Below are 17,260 nucleotides of genomic sequence, written 5' to 3' on the forward strand. Positions count from 1 at the left end.
GAGGAAAGATGAGCAAGCCTTAATGAGGAATTAGCAAGCTTCGATCCTCAACATCGAGAAGCAACTACGGAAACTTGGAAAACAATTCAATGAAAGGTCAACGGGCGGACTTCCAAGCAATGCCGATCAAAATCCGAGAGGGGCGCATATAAATGTTGTGACAACAAGAAGCGGTAAAATGGTCACCCATCTGACCCCAATCCCGAAGGAAGATCCAAAAGTAGTGCAGGAGGACAATCGAGAATCGCATTTGGATGCCCTAACACGACGTGTCGAGGAGAAGAACACACCGTGTTTATCGACTGAAGAAAAGAAACCCCTCCGGTAAAGCCATATCAGCCTCCATTACCATTCCCGAGCCGAGCTAGACAAGATAAACAGAATGAAGACTACAAGAAGTTTCTGGAACATATACAAGCACTCCAAATCAACATTCCATTCATTGAGGCGGTAGCTCAAATGCCCACGTATGCCAAGTTTTTAAAAGACCTTTTCACATATAGGAAGAAGATGGAGGAAGCATCCAAGGTGGTTCTGAAAGAGAACTGCTCTGCCGCCATGTTAAATAGACTACCAAAGAAAATAGGAGACCCGGGGAGCTTAACTTTGCCATGTCAATTCGGGAATTTGGCTACAAGTTATGCATTGGCCGATTCGAGAGCTAGTGTGAATCTTATGCCTTATTCATTCTTCAAGAAGTTGAAACGCCCAAAACCAACGCCCATCCGTATGGCGATTCATCTACCAAACAAGCTAGTGACATTTCCAAGAGGAATATGTGACGACCTTTTGGTAAAAGTTGACAAATTCGTGTTTCCTGTAGATTTTGATGTGCTAGACGTGGAAGGAGACCATCAAGTCCCTATCATTCTTGGAGGACCTTTCCTAAGCACCGCTTGCGCTCTAGTGGACGGGAGAGTCTAAAATTACTCTTTGGGTAGGAGATGATTCAGTCACCTTTGGAGTTGATCGAGCAATGAAGCATTCAAGGTTTAGTGATGACACGGTTTTCTCGGTGGACACGTTTGAAGAAAGGCCCAACTCATTGCTCAAAAGGATCAAATTCCTAAATGACATCCCAAGGCCCAATAAGGGCGAACTTCCAAATTGGGCCCCAAAATCATCATGGACCCAGGACCAAGAAAACCCATAGCCTATCTATGACCTAAAGTCAGAAGTCCAATGGTTAAACAAGGCCTAAACCCTAAAAGCCCAAGATCTGGTCCAAACCCGAGAAAGTCAACTCAAAAGTCAATATGCTGAGTACGCGTGGCGTACTCAGCTCCTACCATATGGGTACGCCCATCGTACTCCCCTGATTACCAGCCCAACCTATTAAGCAGTTAACTGGTTAAGCCAACATGCTAAACTCTTTGATCTGGTTCTAAATGGCGACTTAATAAGTAAAGTTGGCATCCTTACACCCATGCATCGCTTAATGGGGCCTGATACTTAAAAAAGGCTTAATAAGAATCTTAACACTTGCATGGACCAATATCTTAAATAAAGATTGCATTTTTATGAACAAGGAACTTCAATGGAGCTAAAATCTAACATGCATGGCTTCCGGAGTACATCAAAAGCTTAACTTTAACTCAAAAGACCCAAAAATGCATAAACAACACCCTAAGTTGGATCTAACATATAGAATCATCAAGATGAGCACTTTTTACCTCAAATGGCTTGCTAAGGCTTCCTAAGCAACCTCCAAGTGTTCCTCTTCTTCTTCTTCTTCACCACAAAACACCAACAAACTCACTTTCAAGCTCAAATCTCACCAAATACACTTAGGGTTTTGATATTAGGGAAAATGGTGATGGAGGCTGAACAATAGAGTGTCCAAGAGTGAGATAAGTTGTTTAAATAGGGTGAAAACCCTAAAAATTAGGTTTTGCCCTTGCACCATGTACGCCATGTGTACTCCATGTACGCCCCACGTACGTGGATGAAACCCACGATCTGGAAACCAACTAATACTCTAAGCGTACTCAAAGTATGCCATGCGTACTAGATAGGGACTAGAATGTAATGATTTTTTCATTAAGGGGCTAAAGAAAACATACCAAATTTTTTAGTGTTACTAAATCACTAAGCTTCATGTTTATAGCTTGATTTTATGGTTTTAGGTACATTAGATGATCGGCGCAAGGTGAAGGCTTGATCATGCACATCCTTCAGATTTTATGAGATTTGATCTTGGGATATTCTGATTTGTGATTTTGACACTTCGAAAGCTATGTTTTGCAAACGTTTATGGTTTTTGGTTGGTTTTGAAAAATTAAAATTTTACCTTGATTTTTGGGATGTTACAAGTTGGTATCAGAGCACTGGTTTGAGAGAATTGGATGAATATTCGTGTGAATACAGACATAAACTAAGGATCTGCAAAAATTTTCAAATTATTTTCAAAATTGTTTTAAAAAATAACCAAGGACGGATGTGATGTGTAGCATCAGCCGGAGCAAGAAAGTGTACCCCAAGATACCCATACTGCTATTTGCTTATGATGATTATGATAGAATTGCATGCTAGTTTGTAGGCTAGCAATCCTCAGGAATTGCATGATAGAATTGCCTGATGTGTGATTCCTGATAGCCTAGGAGAATCTCTTGTATACTAGATAAATTTGACATCATTACTGTAGCTGCTTAGTGTGTTCATCATGGTTGTACATAACTATGATTTTATAGCCTGAGAATGTTTATTTAGCCTTGTTTCCAGTTCTTGTCTGATGAAGGGCTTAGGGTGGAATCAAGTATTCGATTGTAAATGGGATCAACGTTAGGCATTATTAGTATGCACGAGTGGTTGCAGGGTTGGTGGAAGTTTCATGATTGAGTAAAGTTCATAGGGGGCCAACGTAAGGAATGAGTAGTCACTCTTGAGAGAGTAGATATAGGATATATATATATATATATATATATATATATATATATATATATATATACGTATGTATGTATGTATGTATGTATGTATGTATGTACGTCCTAGATGCCTGGGCCTAGTGGCCAGGAATTTTCGTGTAAGGATCTGCCTTATTTTTTTTATTGTGTCTTAGTGCCAGTCGGTTTCACTGATCGAATGATGCTTGCTTTGTGCTTTGTAGGACCCCTATTAATGTGAGTTAGCTATTAAATGAATATGTTACATTACATGCTACAAAGTTTAAATAATTTTAGAATGATTGATTCAACCTTACTGCCCAACTCTCTTTTGAGTTTAACCGGTTTAGGGCTGGGTCTTTTAGTCGAAAGATTATTTAAGTTTTATTGCATGTAAATGAATTCATGAAGCAGCTAGCTGACATTACTAGGGGTATTTGAGCACCTGATGGCAGGGTGAGGTGGGGATCCTAGGAGAGTCTAGGAAATGCTTTAGTGTGGGAGCTATGTTGTCTATCGGGCATTGGGATTATTATTTTAAGTAGATGATTTAGAGAAATCAAGATGATTCTTGATGAGAGTATGGATAGCTGTGGAAGGTAGTATTGGGCCCGTACTACTGGAAGAACAGGATCTATACTTAAATCGAGGGAAGTCACAAGGATTCTAAGGAGCTGGTTGAGGGTAGATGTAACACCCGCAGATTCGGGCTAGTCAATTAAGATATAATAAGCATTAAAAATGATTTTTTTCATAGAAGATTATCTAGGATAAATAATCTTAATCAAATTAATAGTTAGGGTTAACAATTGTAACCTATTTGACGTAATAAAGAAGAATTATTTGAATGTTATATGTTTCATGATTATTATAATATAATAAAATAGGAAAAATCAGTCGAATCCTCCGTAAATCGTAAAAATAAGTGCGCCAAAACATATATATATATATATATATATATATATATATATATATATATATATATATATATATATATATATATATATATATTTAGGAAGTACACGTCGTCCCGGTCCCGAAAATATAAATTTCGTCGAAATCTGAATCCGTATGAATTAGATATGATTTTTATAAGATATAAAAGTCAGTCGCGCACAACGAATGTATGACGTAAAAAGCTACGAAGAGAATGATTGACTTTTAGCTAATGCGACCAAAATGAAAATCGTAGTACTCCTTAAAATAGGAATATTGAAAAAAATAATGCCAAAAACGGAGTTCGTACCAGAGAGTTATGATTTTAGCAAAATTATTTTTATAAAAATATGGACAAAAATATAAATTCAAAACTAGCTGACGGAGTCTAAACGAAAGTTGTATATCTCATCGATAGCTACGCGTGGATATAAAGAACGTAAAAAACGGAGTTCGTATGAACGAGTTATAATTTTTAATAGCACATTTACGTATTAAAATGAAGTGTAAATCATATATACGTCTACATATATATACATATGTATATATCGTTAGAAAGGTATCGACCATGCGGTCGTTATATGACTAGTGCTGAGTACTTTCGACATTAGTTTAGTACAAATATCATTAAATCTATTTAAAATAGTATTATAAATGGGTGTTTAGTCATTTATATAACAATAAGGTCATTAAGTAACTGTGGAGGGTAGTTTTTGAAAAAATAAAAGCCTCTAGCTCTCATAGTTCTTGCACCATTCTCTTGATTCAAGAGTCTTTCTCTTCTTATCCCCTGAGGATTTCGGTCCCTCGTGATTCGACTTCTCTTTCTGTAGTTTTTAGTATAGTAAGGTGAGCGCTGAAGCGCTGCAAGAATCTTTTTTAGAAAGATTCAGCGACGAAGTTCTGCCCCTGCAGAGCCCGACTCCTAGCTAAGTAAGTTATGCTACCCTACTTTAAATATAGCTTATAATATCGTTATTATGAACCTATAAATAAAATTTATCAGTGATTCAAAGTCGTTATACTGATTGAACTACTTACGGGAGAGGTGTCTAGAATGGTCACGTTGCGTTTGGTTGTTGGATTTTAGAAAAGCCATATGCCGAAATGGTCATGTCTCCCAACTGTCCTGCCTGGCTGATCCTTACTTGATAGATCATGAAGTAGTCTCTGAGTTAATGATGAATGTAGGCTAATAATTAGTCGAAGGAAAATAGAATTGTCGAAGGAAAAATAAATATTAGACTAAAATCTAGTGGTAATAATACTAGGTTTCGTCGATGGAAAATAAAATCGTTTGAAGCGAAGCGTTGCCCGAGTTTGGAATCATCACTTTAACAAGTGAGTGCATAGTTACTTTCATCTTACACATAGATATGAAGTATTTTATATAAATTATGTGCTATGTGTGCATATTGTCTGAATACTTGCTGTCTATGCTAGATGAACGATTTTATACATGTTTTGAATAATTTAAACTGTATATATGTATTTTATATCTACAAAATATGTTGGGTAGAACATGGGTAGATGAAATATGAGTTGGATGATGAGATGAGAGGTGATATAGACCATGAGATAAGGGTGAGAGGTGAACAATAAGAGAAGTCTTTTACCCAAGCGTTGGCCCCGTCATCTAGCAGAGTATGGATGACAACCACAGACTATTCTAGACAGTCCAGTGGGACACTAGCAGGCTTGCAACCTGTAGGTGTTGTGAACGATGTGTTCACCCGGTGTACTCGAAAAAACCCACTGACATGTATTGCGAGTGGACTCTCGAAAATAATACTATCAATAAACGAGATAAACCCTGGAGACTATGCAGACTTAGTGCCTAAACCGTGGTGACTATGGACTTAGTTCCTGTTGTATAAACCCTGGCGACTATGCAGACTTAGTGCCTAAACCCTGGTGACTATGGACTTAGTGCCTGTTGGGTAAACCGTAGCGACGATGGACTTCGTGCCGATTCCTTAGGATAATCCTTAGGAAAGAATGAACGAGGAATAACTGATTCTTAGGGTAAATCCTTAAGAGTAAAGAAGATAATGGGGATGGGTAATTGGGTTAATTGTTTGATGATTAAACATAATAATTATATTATTGTGGGTTGAAAACCCTATGTACTCACCAGGTTTCCCAACCCGACCCACTCAGTTTATTTGTATCACAGGTGTCGATATGAGGTTACATTACACTGAGGGATTAAGGAGATATAAATCACTAGTGATAATGAATGTAAGTTCTGTTTATGCTTGTGTTTCTCTATTGACGATGACATCCCAATATTTTAAAATGAATAACAATACATTTCTTCAGAAATGCTTTGATAATGTATTTATCATGTTTTTTTGGGAACAAATTCCACAACACTTTTCTTCGAAAGGATACTCTGATTTTTAAATAAAGCATAAACAAAATCGGTCTTTTCTGGCCGTGAAAATGGGGATGTCACAGTTGGTATCAGAGCATTATTTTAAGCGAACTAGGAATAAAGATTTATTTATAGACTAAAACTTAGAATGATAAGTGATGATCTTGAGGAGTGTGTCTATTATATTTTAGGTAGTACATCCTGAATTGACACAAGCACTAGCTTATTTAGGGAAGATGACTTAATTTCTTTTATGTGCTAAGTAATTTATGCTGCCTTATATTCTTTATGATGTTATCGTTATATCGGATCTATGGTCTGTTGCCGACTGGATCTGGAAATTTTATGTGCTCAGGTTTCTAAACGTTTAGTTACGATATTAGAACTCACATGTAATTTTTCAAAGTAATAATGAGGAATATGCGTCTAAACCTTCCTCTATCTATATTCTTGTCTCGATACACCGAACGAATGATTTGGTGTGCAGAACATCATGGTGAAGACTCGTAGTGAATTGAGTAAACGGAGGAAATGAGAAGGCTTACGATACTGAATGATACCTATCGGAAGATATCTTAAGAGTGATATATTGCCTTTAGAATGTGTCTAATAAATAATATGTCTAGTACGGGAGAAGTACAGTTTCGATTAGCAGAAAGAAAGATTTTTGGTATAATCCATGAAGTTACCCATCGTCTGACATTTCCATCACCAACCGAGTTGAAGCAGAATTGATGATTGAGGATACGCATGGAAGAAGTCCTAATAGAGTCTAGGGAAAATTATATGATTGTTTGGACACATTTGTATGTGTTAAAAATGTTTTTGTGATAATGACTTGGAGAACTGCGAGTCAATACTTGGGACGAGTATGAGTAGGTGTGAAAGGTAGTAGAGGCCTATACTACCGGCATCACAATATTCACACTTGGATCAGGGAAAGTCACAAGGTTACCAAGGCACTAGTAATTGATTCCGTTTTGTTCATGTTTGTCGTTGCCATTGTTTCGGTAATGACTATGAAGATTATTGTTATTCCGACCCTAGTAGTCATATCAAATCGATTCCGGATAAGACAGGGTATGTTACGTGGTTCAGAGAACCAAGTTCGATATAGCATCCGACTTAAGCCATAAGATTGAAGTGAAAGATAATCTAAGCGATCAATAGAAGTATTGCAATCACCATGAAAGTAAGAAGCTTGTAGCTAGAAGTGCTACATGCTAGAATGTGATTATATCACATTAGAACATGAAGGAATGTATCTTCGATTCTGGAATCTGACTTAAAAAAACCTAAGTCTAAGCGTTGGATCATATGATGAGAGGTCATTAGCAGAAGACTCATCAGGCTGTTACGATAATCGAAGTAAAGACATTATCTTAAGTTAAGTATGTTTAAGAAGAATTAGGAGTCTCCAATAAGGACCGAGTTTGTAACTTGAAGGTTACGATTGAAAGTCCAACATAGGATAAAGAGCGGGAGCAAGATTACGCACCGCCAGCAGTCAAGGAGTCCTAGAGTTAGATACTCATCGGAAAGGACATAAGAGTTACGATTACCACCTAGGATGGAAAGGAAGCGTACAGAATCATTATACAAGCCTTGTTTTGTTGATGATTCTGGGACGTAATCAACCTAAGGGGGAGATAATTGTAACACCCGCAGATTCGGGCTAGTCAATTAAGATATAATAAGCGTTAAAAATGATTTTTTTCATAGAAGATTATCTAGGATAAATAATCTTAACCAAAGTAATAGTTAGGGTTAAGAATTGTAACCTATTTGACATAATAAAGAAGAATTATTTGAATACTATATGTTTCATGATTATTATAATATAATAAAATAGGAAAAATCAGTCGAATCCTCCGTAAATCGTAAAAATAAGTGCGCCAAAACATATATATATTATTATATATTTAGGAAGTACACGTCGCCCGATCCTGAAAATATAAATTTCGTCGAAATCCGAATCCGTATGAATTAGATATGATTTTTATAAGATATAAAAGTCAGTCGCCCACAACGAATGTATGACGTAAAAAGCTACGAAGAGAATGGTTGACTTTTAGCTAATGCGACCAAAATGAAAATCGTAGTACTCCTTAAAATAGGAATTTTGAGAAAAAGAATGCGAAAAACGGAGTTCGTACGAGAGAGTTATGATTTTAGCAAAATTATTTAATTTTATAAAGATATGGACAAAAATATAAATTCAAAAGTAGCCGACGGAGTTTAAACGAAAGTTGTATATCTCGTCGATAGCTACGCGTGGATATAAAGAACGTCAAAAACAGAGTTCGTATGAACAAGTTATAATTTTTAATAGCACATTTACGTATTAAAATGAAGTGTAAATCATATATATATATATATATATATATATATATATATATATATATATATATATATATATATATATATATATATATATATATCGTTAGAAAGGTATCGACGATGTTGTCGTTATAAGACTAGTGTTGAGTACTTTCAACCGTGATAACTCCCATTTTCTCTCAACTATCATCGGCTGTGAACACCCCAAGGCTCCAAAAACGTAAGTATTTCAACCTTAAACTTGTTATACTTGAAATACCACTAGATCCAAGCCTCGATTCTTCATATTTTGGCATCACCTTCATGATCTTGAAGGGTGTACGGCCGTAAACCCTTCATAGGTTGTCCGTATACACCCTAAAAGGGGTCCAAATCGAGTGTTTTGCCCATCTTCTTGTTGAACATTAGACCCACTAGTTTCCCCATGGATCAAATCATCCTTTATGCATGTTTCTTCCATGAGTGTACGGCCGTACAGTCCATGACCGTACACACATTGGCTGTACACTCAGTGAGCGTACACCTCTTGGCCGTACACTCTCTTGTATGGTCGTAAACCCTTTTTAGTCAATCACATGTGATTGTAACACTTCCTAGCAAGTGTTTCCTAGTCCCTAAGGGTGTTTCCTTGCATGTTAGTTGTTTAAAACACTAATTACGTGCCTATTTATGCTATTATATGTCATTTAGGACTCCTTTGTGTCTCGGGAATTCATTCGTGGAACTTCTCATCCTTACGCGAACTTTCAATCGAATCACCCACATAAGGTGAGTTCATACCCCTATATTTTTTCGAGTTTTCAATGTTTTCAGGGGGGGGGGGGGAATACAAGTAAAATCACAAGTAATCTTGTGTTTAAAAATATAATTTGGTTTATTATAATTTCCTATCATTAGTATACATTGAACATAGATTTTACTAAACGTGATGAACATTGTTACTACTAGATTTGTGGATAGTTTTATAAACATGTTAAGTTACAAACGTTGCAAACACAGTTTTCAGAACAGAGGAAACAAACTTATGAATTTTGAAATAAAATATATTATTTTATAAGGATTCATGTTAATAACAAAAAGGGTTTTCATAGTATTATTCGTGGATTCGTTGAGAGAACTACAGTGTGAGACGCCTTGTAACTAGAGTCTCCCTGGAGGGAGAGCGTGAGTTTGTGTATAGATCTATACGGGACTGACAATCCCGCACCCTGACTATTAGCTACAGTCAACCGGGGGTGACAAACGGCTTTTCAGTTTTCGACTTCCGAAGTACGTCGTATTGGTATTCGTCCATCAATATAGTTATAAGAATCCACAGGTGAAACAACGACTCGTTCACGTAATAATATACCTAACAAGCGGTCAACAGGGTTAGTAACCATGTGATGACTTAGTATGTACATTAGGGTAATATGAAATTAACATCCGACATGCAGTGGGATGTGTGATCTCTCCTCATTTCCTGTTCCTTGTTTGGTTGTGGGCTTAGGGCAGAATCACCCAATCGACTGTCTGTTCGATTTAGATTTTTATAACTCGTATATACTAGGTGATCACAGGAGGGTATTAACAACATTTTCAGTATACGGAACAACACGTTTTCAACTAGTTTTATTTATGTAATAAGACTACTATACATTACTGGTGGTAGCCAGGGTTTTCGTACAAAGGTTTTCATACAAAGGTTTTCAAACAGAACAATGCTTAAACAAGATAAGTATGGTGGATACTTGTACTCTACGATTTGGAACAGATAATTCAAACAACTTACACTTAGGGAAAATATAGGATTTTCCAGGGTAAACATCAGTACCTTACAAACAAATGGTTCATTATTAAACTAACGAATATTCATTATTGATTCCCTGTTCCTTGTTTGGTTGTGGGTTTAGGGCAGATTGACACACTTAACTGTCTATCCGATATTAGTTTATACGTAACTAGTATGAACTAAGTAGTCATAGAAGGAATGGGTTAATCATGCTTTTCATAAGAAAATATTGGATTTTCTTGAGGAACAATATCAATAGATATCAAAGGACCAATACAGTTAACTTTGTAAGTATCTAGTGAATACTTCAGGATTATGTACATGAGGATCCGACAACCAGTGGAATGTGTGGCCTCCGCCTCATTTCCTATTCCTTGTTTGGATGTGGGCTTGGGGCAGAACCACACAATCGATTGTTTGTTCGATCCTGGATTGTATATGATTTGTATACACTAAGTACTCGCAGGAGGAACTAGTAAAAATCATTTTTACTTAACATTCATTACCTAAGAAAATATAAGGTTTTATGGAGAAACATAACACACTTTTCGAAAGAACACCGAATAGTTTTCCGAAACAAAACGCTTATGAACTCACCAGCTTTATGCTGATACTCATTCAAAACCTACTTGTATTCTCAGGACACTAGTAGACAGGTACACACACCGGGTTCAAGAAGACGGAGCATAGTAGCTTTGAGTCTTTACTTGTATTTACTTTTGTAGTCAATCGTGTATGATTCAAATGTAATGTAAACACTATATTATTAATACAATGGTTGTTGTTGCTTTGATTACTATTATTCAATTGTTATGATTCTGTACATGACGTCCTCCGCCCCCGAACGTTTCCGCCGTTTCGGTTTGGGGGTGTGCACAAACTTCTGGAGATGCTCTAGCAATTTCAAGTCAAGGTGAAATTGTTTTCCCTTTCTTAGCAAAAGATTGTCACACCCCCAAACCGGAACGGCGGAAACGTTCGGGGGCGGAGGACGTCATGTACAGTATCACAACAATGCATAATAGTAATCAAAGTACAACAACAACCATTGTATTTACAAAGTTACAAGTTTTACATATGTGTTCAAAACATAATATTCATGACACCAGAAGTATAAGTTCAAAATACATGTGTTTAAAGAGCTTCGTCTTCTCAAAAGCGGTGGTGTACCTGTCTACTGATTTCCTGAGAATACAATTAGTTTTGAAAAATTGTCAACAATTAAGTTGGTGAGTTCATAAGCATGTTTATAACTCAAATCCGTTTTCTCATTCTTTGATAAAGTAAACACGTTTTTCCCAGAAAATCCTATATTTTCCGTTGTATTATACGGTAAGCAAAAGAATGAAAGTTTTTGTGTTCTTAAGTGGTAAAAATGTAGTTTAGTTTACATAAAACCATAAAGAAAGGCGTTTTCCTATACGAAAATAGTATTCTGTATGTATACTTTTAAAATACTATATTATAGTTTTATAAAGATAAAACTATGTGAAGTTTTACTTATTCATACACTAATCATCTTATTCAATATGAAAGTGTGAGTTATTAAAACCATACTAGATGACCTATGATCGCCTGAACACGACGTTCTTCAGGCGTCGCAATTGGTAGGACATTTGTCACCACAGGTCTGCCGACCTAGTTGTTGCAAGCAGCTCTGGTGCGGGATCGTCAATCCCGTATAGATCTATACACAAGTGTCGCGCTCTCCCTCCAGTAGACTCTGGTTATAATTTCAGGACATGGGGGTACTTATAAAAGTACATGAAGGTTGTCTCACAAATGCTATATTGATGATTATGTGTAGAATATTGACAAGTTTCTTTATAATAAATACTCAGTAGGTCAGTTTCATAAACTATATAAGATTATATGGTTGATTTCTGATTGTTTTCTGAAGAATGTTTTCTACTCGTTTTTTGTTAAGTACTCTATTTGTTTTCTGTTATGTGCTTTGAAATTTGAAACCAATGAATGAGTTCTCTAAACTATACCTATTTTAGTTTAACTGTTGATAAGAATCGGTAATACTGTTATTCCATGAAGTTCACTGTTTGTACCAAATAGTATTAAATAGTTTGAAACCCTTTTATATTTATATAAATGTAATATTTATATACTTGTGATTAATTAGACCTTCAATTAAATAACTTTACCCCAAGCCCACAACCAAACAAGGAATAGGAAATGGGGTCAAATTATATATTTTAAATCTTTTGAATCCAAATTATATAATTTACACATATATAAATATGTAATTTTTGATAATTATAACAATTTAAAAACTTGAAAAACATTTAAAAACATTTTAGATATTAACACAATTTTCATTGTTTTTCACTTGTATCCCCCCCCACCCTAAAACAGTTAAAATCATAAAAATGTAGGGGTATGAACTCACCTTTCGTGAGTGATTCGATTGGAGGTTCAATATAGGATTTTATTTCCACGAGTTATATTCCCGAGTCCTATAAGCATTTCATGTAATATATGTATACTTTTAGTGAATATAATCACAAATATGATAAGGAAATGAACCAATTTGTAAGTTTAACTTACAAATAAGAGTGTTAAAAGTAAAAATGGAAGCTGATTGGAGTTCACGGCCAGATTAGGGGTTCACGGCCCAAGAACAATTGGTGTTCTTGAGTTTTCGACCCAAAGGTATGAAGATTGGAAGTGTTTGTAAGTTGATTAAAAGATCAAGGTGTGCTTCTTACAAGACTCTAAGTTCAATTCAAGAGAATTTTGCATGTTCTTGAGGACAGAGGGGGTTTTCGGTTGAATATCTAAAGAGAAAATGGTGTGTTTTCGGCTGATATGTGAAGAATGAGAGAAATTTTCGGACTTCATGTATATGTAGAGAGATAGTTCACGGCAGCAAACCGTTTACGGTTGGGTTCACGGCCGAGAACACATCCCGAGACGATAAGATGTGAGATTGCGGTCGTATACCCTTCCCGAGGAGATAGAATCTGAAGGTTTGTGGTCCGATGAATGGTTCACGGCCGCAAACTGTTCACGGGTCACGCGAGGTTTGCGGCTGAGAAGCCGTTTGCGGCCCGAAGGAAAGAAAGTGGAAAAAGATGCGAGGGATGTCGGTTCTAAAAGTTTTCCTTCTTAAACACACAACACCTTTGAATTAAAGGCTTTGAAACCAAATTTTTAGATATAAATCTACTTAATATAAGATAGATCAAAATGAGATGTTTGACTTTTGTTGACTAATATTGACTTTTACAAGAATGAAAATTTCGGGTTGTCACATCATCCCCCCGTTAGAGGGAATTTCGTCCCGAAATTGAGGATTATACAGATACATAAGACTAGGGAAAGAGATGTGGATACTTCTATTTCATTTGTTTTTCTCGCTCCCAAGTGAATTCAAGTCCTCGTTTTGCATTCCAACGAACCTTCACGATCGGGATATGGATTTGTTTAGTTCTCTTTACTTCCCTGTCTAGGATTTCTACCGGTTCTTCTACGAAATTGAGGCTCTCATTTATCTCGATTTCATCGAGTGAGATAACAAGAGTCTCATCGACCAACAGTTCTTGTAATTTGAGACATGAAATACGGGATGAATATTATCGATTTCATGCGGTAGATTGAGTCTGTAAGCAACCGGACCAATTCTAGCAATTATCTGGAATGGTCCAATGTACCTTGGATTCAGTTTTCCATGTTTGCCAAAATGTATCATTCCTTTCCAGCGTGAGACCTTCAACAGAAAACGGTCACCAACCTGGAATTCCAAGGGTTTTGTTCGTTTATCCGCATAACTCTTCTATCTATCTCGAGAAGCTTTCAACCATTCCCGGATTTGGATAATCTTTTCTGTGGTTTCACGAATGATCTCGGAACCGGTTAGAGTACTATCAGGCATTTGGTTCTTTGCTAGTTGCGTATCACCCACTTCAGCCCAGCACAGAGGGGATATGCACTTACGGCCATAGAGAGCTTCAAAGGGTGCAACTTTGATACTAGTGTGATTGTTGTTGTTGTAGGAGAATTCAACAAGTGGTAAATGGGTATCCCAAGCTTTACCAAAATCTATCACACAAGCTCTTAACATGTCTTCCAGCTTTTGAATTGTTCTCTCGCTTTGCCCATCAGTCTGAGGATGGTATGCTGTACTCATGTCAAGATTTGTTCCCAAGGACTTTTGCAATGTTCACCAAAACCGCGAGGTAAATCTACTATCTTGGTCAAAGATAATTGATATTGGCACACTATGCGATCATACTATCTCTTTAATGTACGTCCTTGTTAACTTCTCCATTTTATCTATTTCTTTTATTGGCAGGAAGTGTGCGAATTTGGTTAATCTATCGACAATAACCCAAATGGTATCATGACCACTCGTTGTCCTGGGTAAATTGGTTATGAAATCCATTGTAATACGTTCCCACTTCCACTCAGGTCTTTATGGTTGTTGAAGTAAACCTGAGGGCTTTTGATATTCTACTTTGACTATGGCGCAAGTTAAACACTTGCCCACAAAAGTAGCTATCTCCGCTTTCATGTTTGGCCACCAATAAATTTTCTTTAGGTCCAGATACATCTTGTCTGAACCCGGGTGGAAGGAGTATCGAGTTTTATGGGCTTCATTCATGACAACATCTCTGTAGCCACCAAACTTCGGTGACCAGATTCGATTCATGAAATAACGAATTCCATGACCCTTGATTTCCAAATTCTTTTCCATTCCCCTCAAGGTTTCACCTGTCATGTTCTCATGTTTCAAGGCTTCCAATTGAGCCTCCTTGATTTGTGCGGATAAGTGGGAATGGATAGTCATAGTCAGAGACTTTACTCGACGGCCCGAGTACTCTTTTCGACTAAGGGCATCTGCTACCACATTGGCTTTGTCGGGATGATAACGAATTTCGCATTCGTAACCATTTAGTAGCTCTGCCCATCGTCGCTGTCTCATGTTGAATTCTTTCTGATTAAAGATATGCTGAAGGCTTTTATGATCAGTAAAGACTGTACATTTTGTACCATACAAGTAATGCCTCCAGATCTTCAAGGCAAAAACCACTGCTCCTAGTTCGAGATCGTGGTTGGTCTAGTTTACTTCGTGGTTCTTAAGATATCTCGAGGCAGATGATATAACCTTTCCTTGCTGCATAAGAACGCAACCGAACTCTTGCTTGGATGCATCGCAGTAGACTACAAAATCTTTGGTCCCTTCTGGGAGGGACAAGATCGGTGTGCGACAAAGGGCTTGCTTTAATGTCTGGAAATCAGTTTCTTGTTTCTCTTCCCATTTGAATATCACACGTTTTTGGGTCAAGGTGGTGAGTGGATTCGCGATCTTTGAAAAGTTCTGAATGAATCTCGTGTAGTACCAGCGAGACCAAGAAACTGACGAATTTCGGTTGGGGTTCGTGGGCTCGCCCAACTTTCGATAGCCTTGATCTTGGAGGGGTCAACATGTATCCCATCCTTGCTGACTGCATGACCTAGGAACTCCACCTTTCGAATCCAGAATTCACATTTTGAGAAATTCACGTACAATTTCTCTGCCCTTAAGGTTTCCAAAACTTGTCGCAAGTGTTGGTTGTGTTCTTCCTTACTCTGAGAATAGACTAATATATCGTCAATGAAGATTATAACAAACTTGTCTAAGTAAGTTCGACACACTCGATTCATCAGGTCCATGAATAATGCGGATGCATTCGTTAGACGATAGGGCATCACTACAAATTCGTAGTCACCGTAGCGAGTTCTGAAAGCAGTCTTTGGAATGTTGGCCTCCTGGACTCGTAGCTGGTGGTATCCCGATCTTAGGTTAATCTTGGAGAAGAAACTATCTCATTGGGGTTGATCGAAGAGGTCATCTATCCATGGTAAAGGGTATCGGTTTTTAACGGGAAGTTTGTTTAATTACCGGTAGTCTATGCACATGCGAAACGATCCATCCTTCTTTTTCATGAAGAAGTCCGGTGCTCCCCAGGGTGAGAAGCTTGGTCTAATGAAGCCTTTACTGAGAATTTCGTTCAACTGGCTGGAGAGCTCTTGCATAAATGAAGGTGCAAGACGATACGAGGCTTTAGCTATAGGGGTAGCTCCGGGAATTAAGTCGATTCAGAGTTCAACCTGGCGTTCAGGAGGAACTCCTGAGATATCTTCAGGGAAGACATCAGGAAAATCACAGACTTTAGGAATATCTTTGATGTTTTTTACTTCTTGTGTCTTATCAACAACGTAAGCTAGGAAGGCACAATAATCTTTGCGAAGATACTTCAGAGCCTTGACGCAAGAAATGATTTGAAGATTTGCACCAAATTTGTCGCCATAGATAACGAGAGATTCGTTACTCGGCAGATTAAGACGGATGGCTTTTTCAAAACATAGGATATCAGCACAGTGAAAACTTAACCAAACCATGCTGATTAGGATGTAAAAACTTTCAATTGAGACTGACATAAGGTTAGTTGGGAAGGAATGGTTATTTAGAGTAAGTGTGCATCCTATGTATATGTTATTGGTACTTTCGGTTTTTCCGTTGGCCATCTCAACGGTGAATGTATCTTTTAATGCTTCGGGGTTTTGTTTTAACAAATGTTTGAATTTATGGCTTACGAAACTTTTCTCTGCACCGGTATCGAAAAGAATGCATGCGAAAGAATTGTTGAGAAGAAACGTACCAGTCACCACATTAGGATCTGCTACGGCTTCTTCATAGCCCATCGCCAAAACTCTTCCTATAGCAACAACGTTCTTTAACTTAGGACATTTTCTTTTGAAATGCCCTAACTCTCCACATTAATAGCAAGTTTGGCTCACTCCCGCAGCAGGGACTTGGGAAATGGGATGTACTGGTGACCTACAGAAACGGGCAGTATGCCCCTTTCTGTTGCAGTTCTGGCAGTGCATTCTTTGCAATCTCCCTTATGATGCTAATTGCACTTGTTGCACTTTGGAAATGATCCAACATATCCACTT

The 17,260-nt window shown here is 37.4% G+C and overlaps 1 protein-coding gene across 1 annotated transcript; it reads left to right on the forward strand.

Annotated features, from left to right (window-relative positions):
* The first annotated feature begins 459 nt into the window (after positions 1–459).
* On the forward strand, positions 460–924 carry LOC145105975 (uncharacterized). The gene has a single exon (XM_079043035.1). It carries the CDS (start codon positions 460–462, stop codon positions 922–924), a length of 465 nt encoding a protein of 154 aa, XP_078899161.1.
* The last annotated feature ends 16,336 nt before the right edge of the window (positions 925–17,260 follow it).

This window comes from Lactuca virosa, chromosome 4 (assembly GCF_052849685.1).
Source record: "Lactuca virosa cultivar CGN04683 chromosome 4, Lactuca_virosa_CGN04683_v6, whole genome shotgun sequence".
In the NCBI taxonomy this organism is placed as follows: domain Eukaryota; kingdom Viridiplantae; phylum Streptophyta; class Magnoliopsida; order Asterales; family Asteraceae; genus Lactuca; species Lactuca virosa.

Bases quoted from the DNA above. Each gene is read 5' to 3' on its own strand.
- LOC145105975 (XM_079043035.1), top strand. From the start codon at position 460: ATGCCCACGTATGCCAAGTTTTTAAAAGACCTTTTCACATATAGGAAG.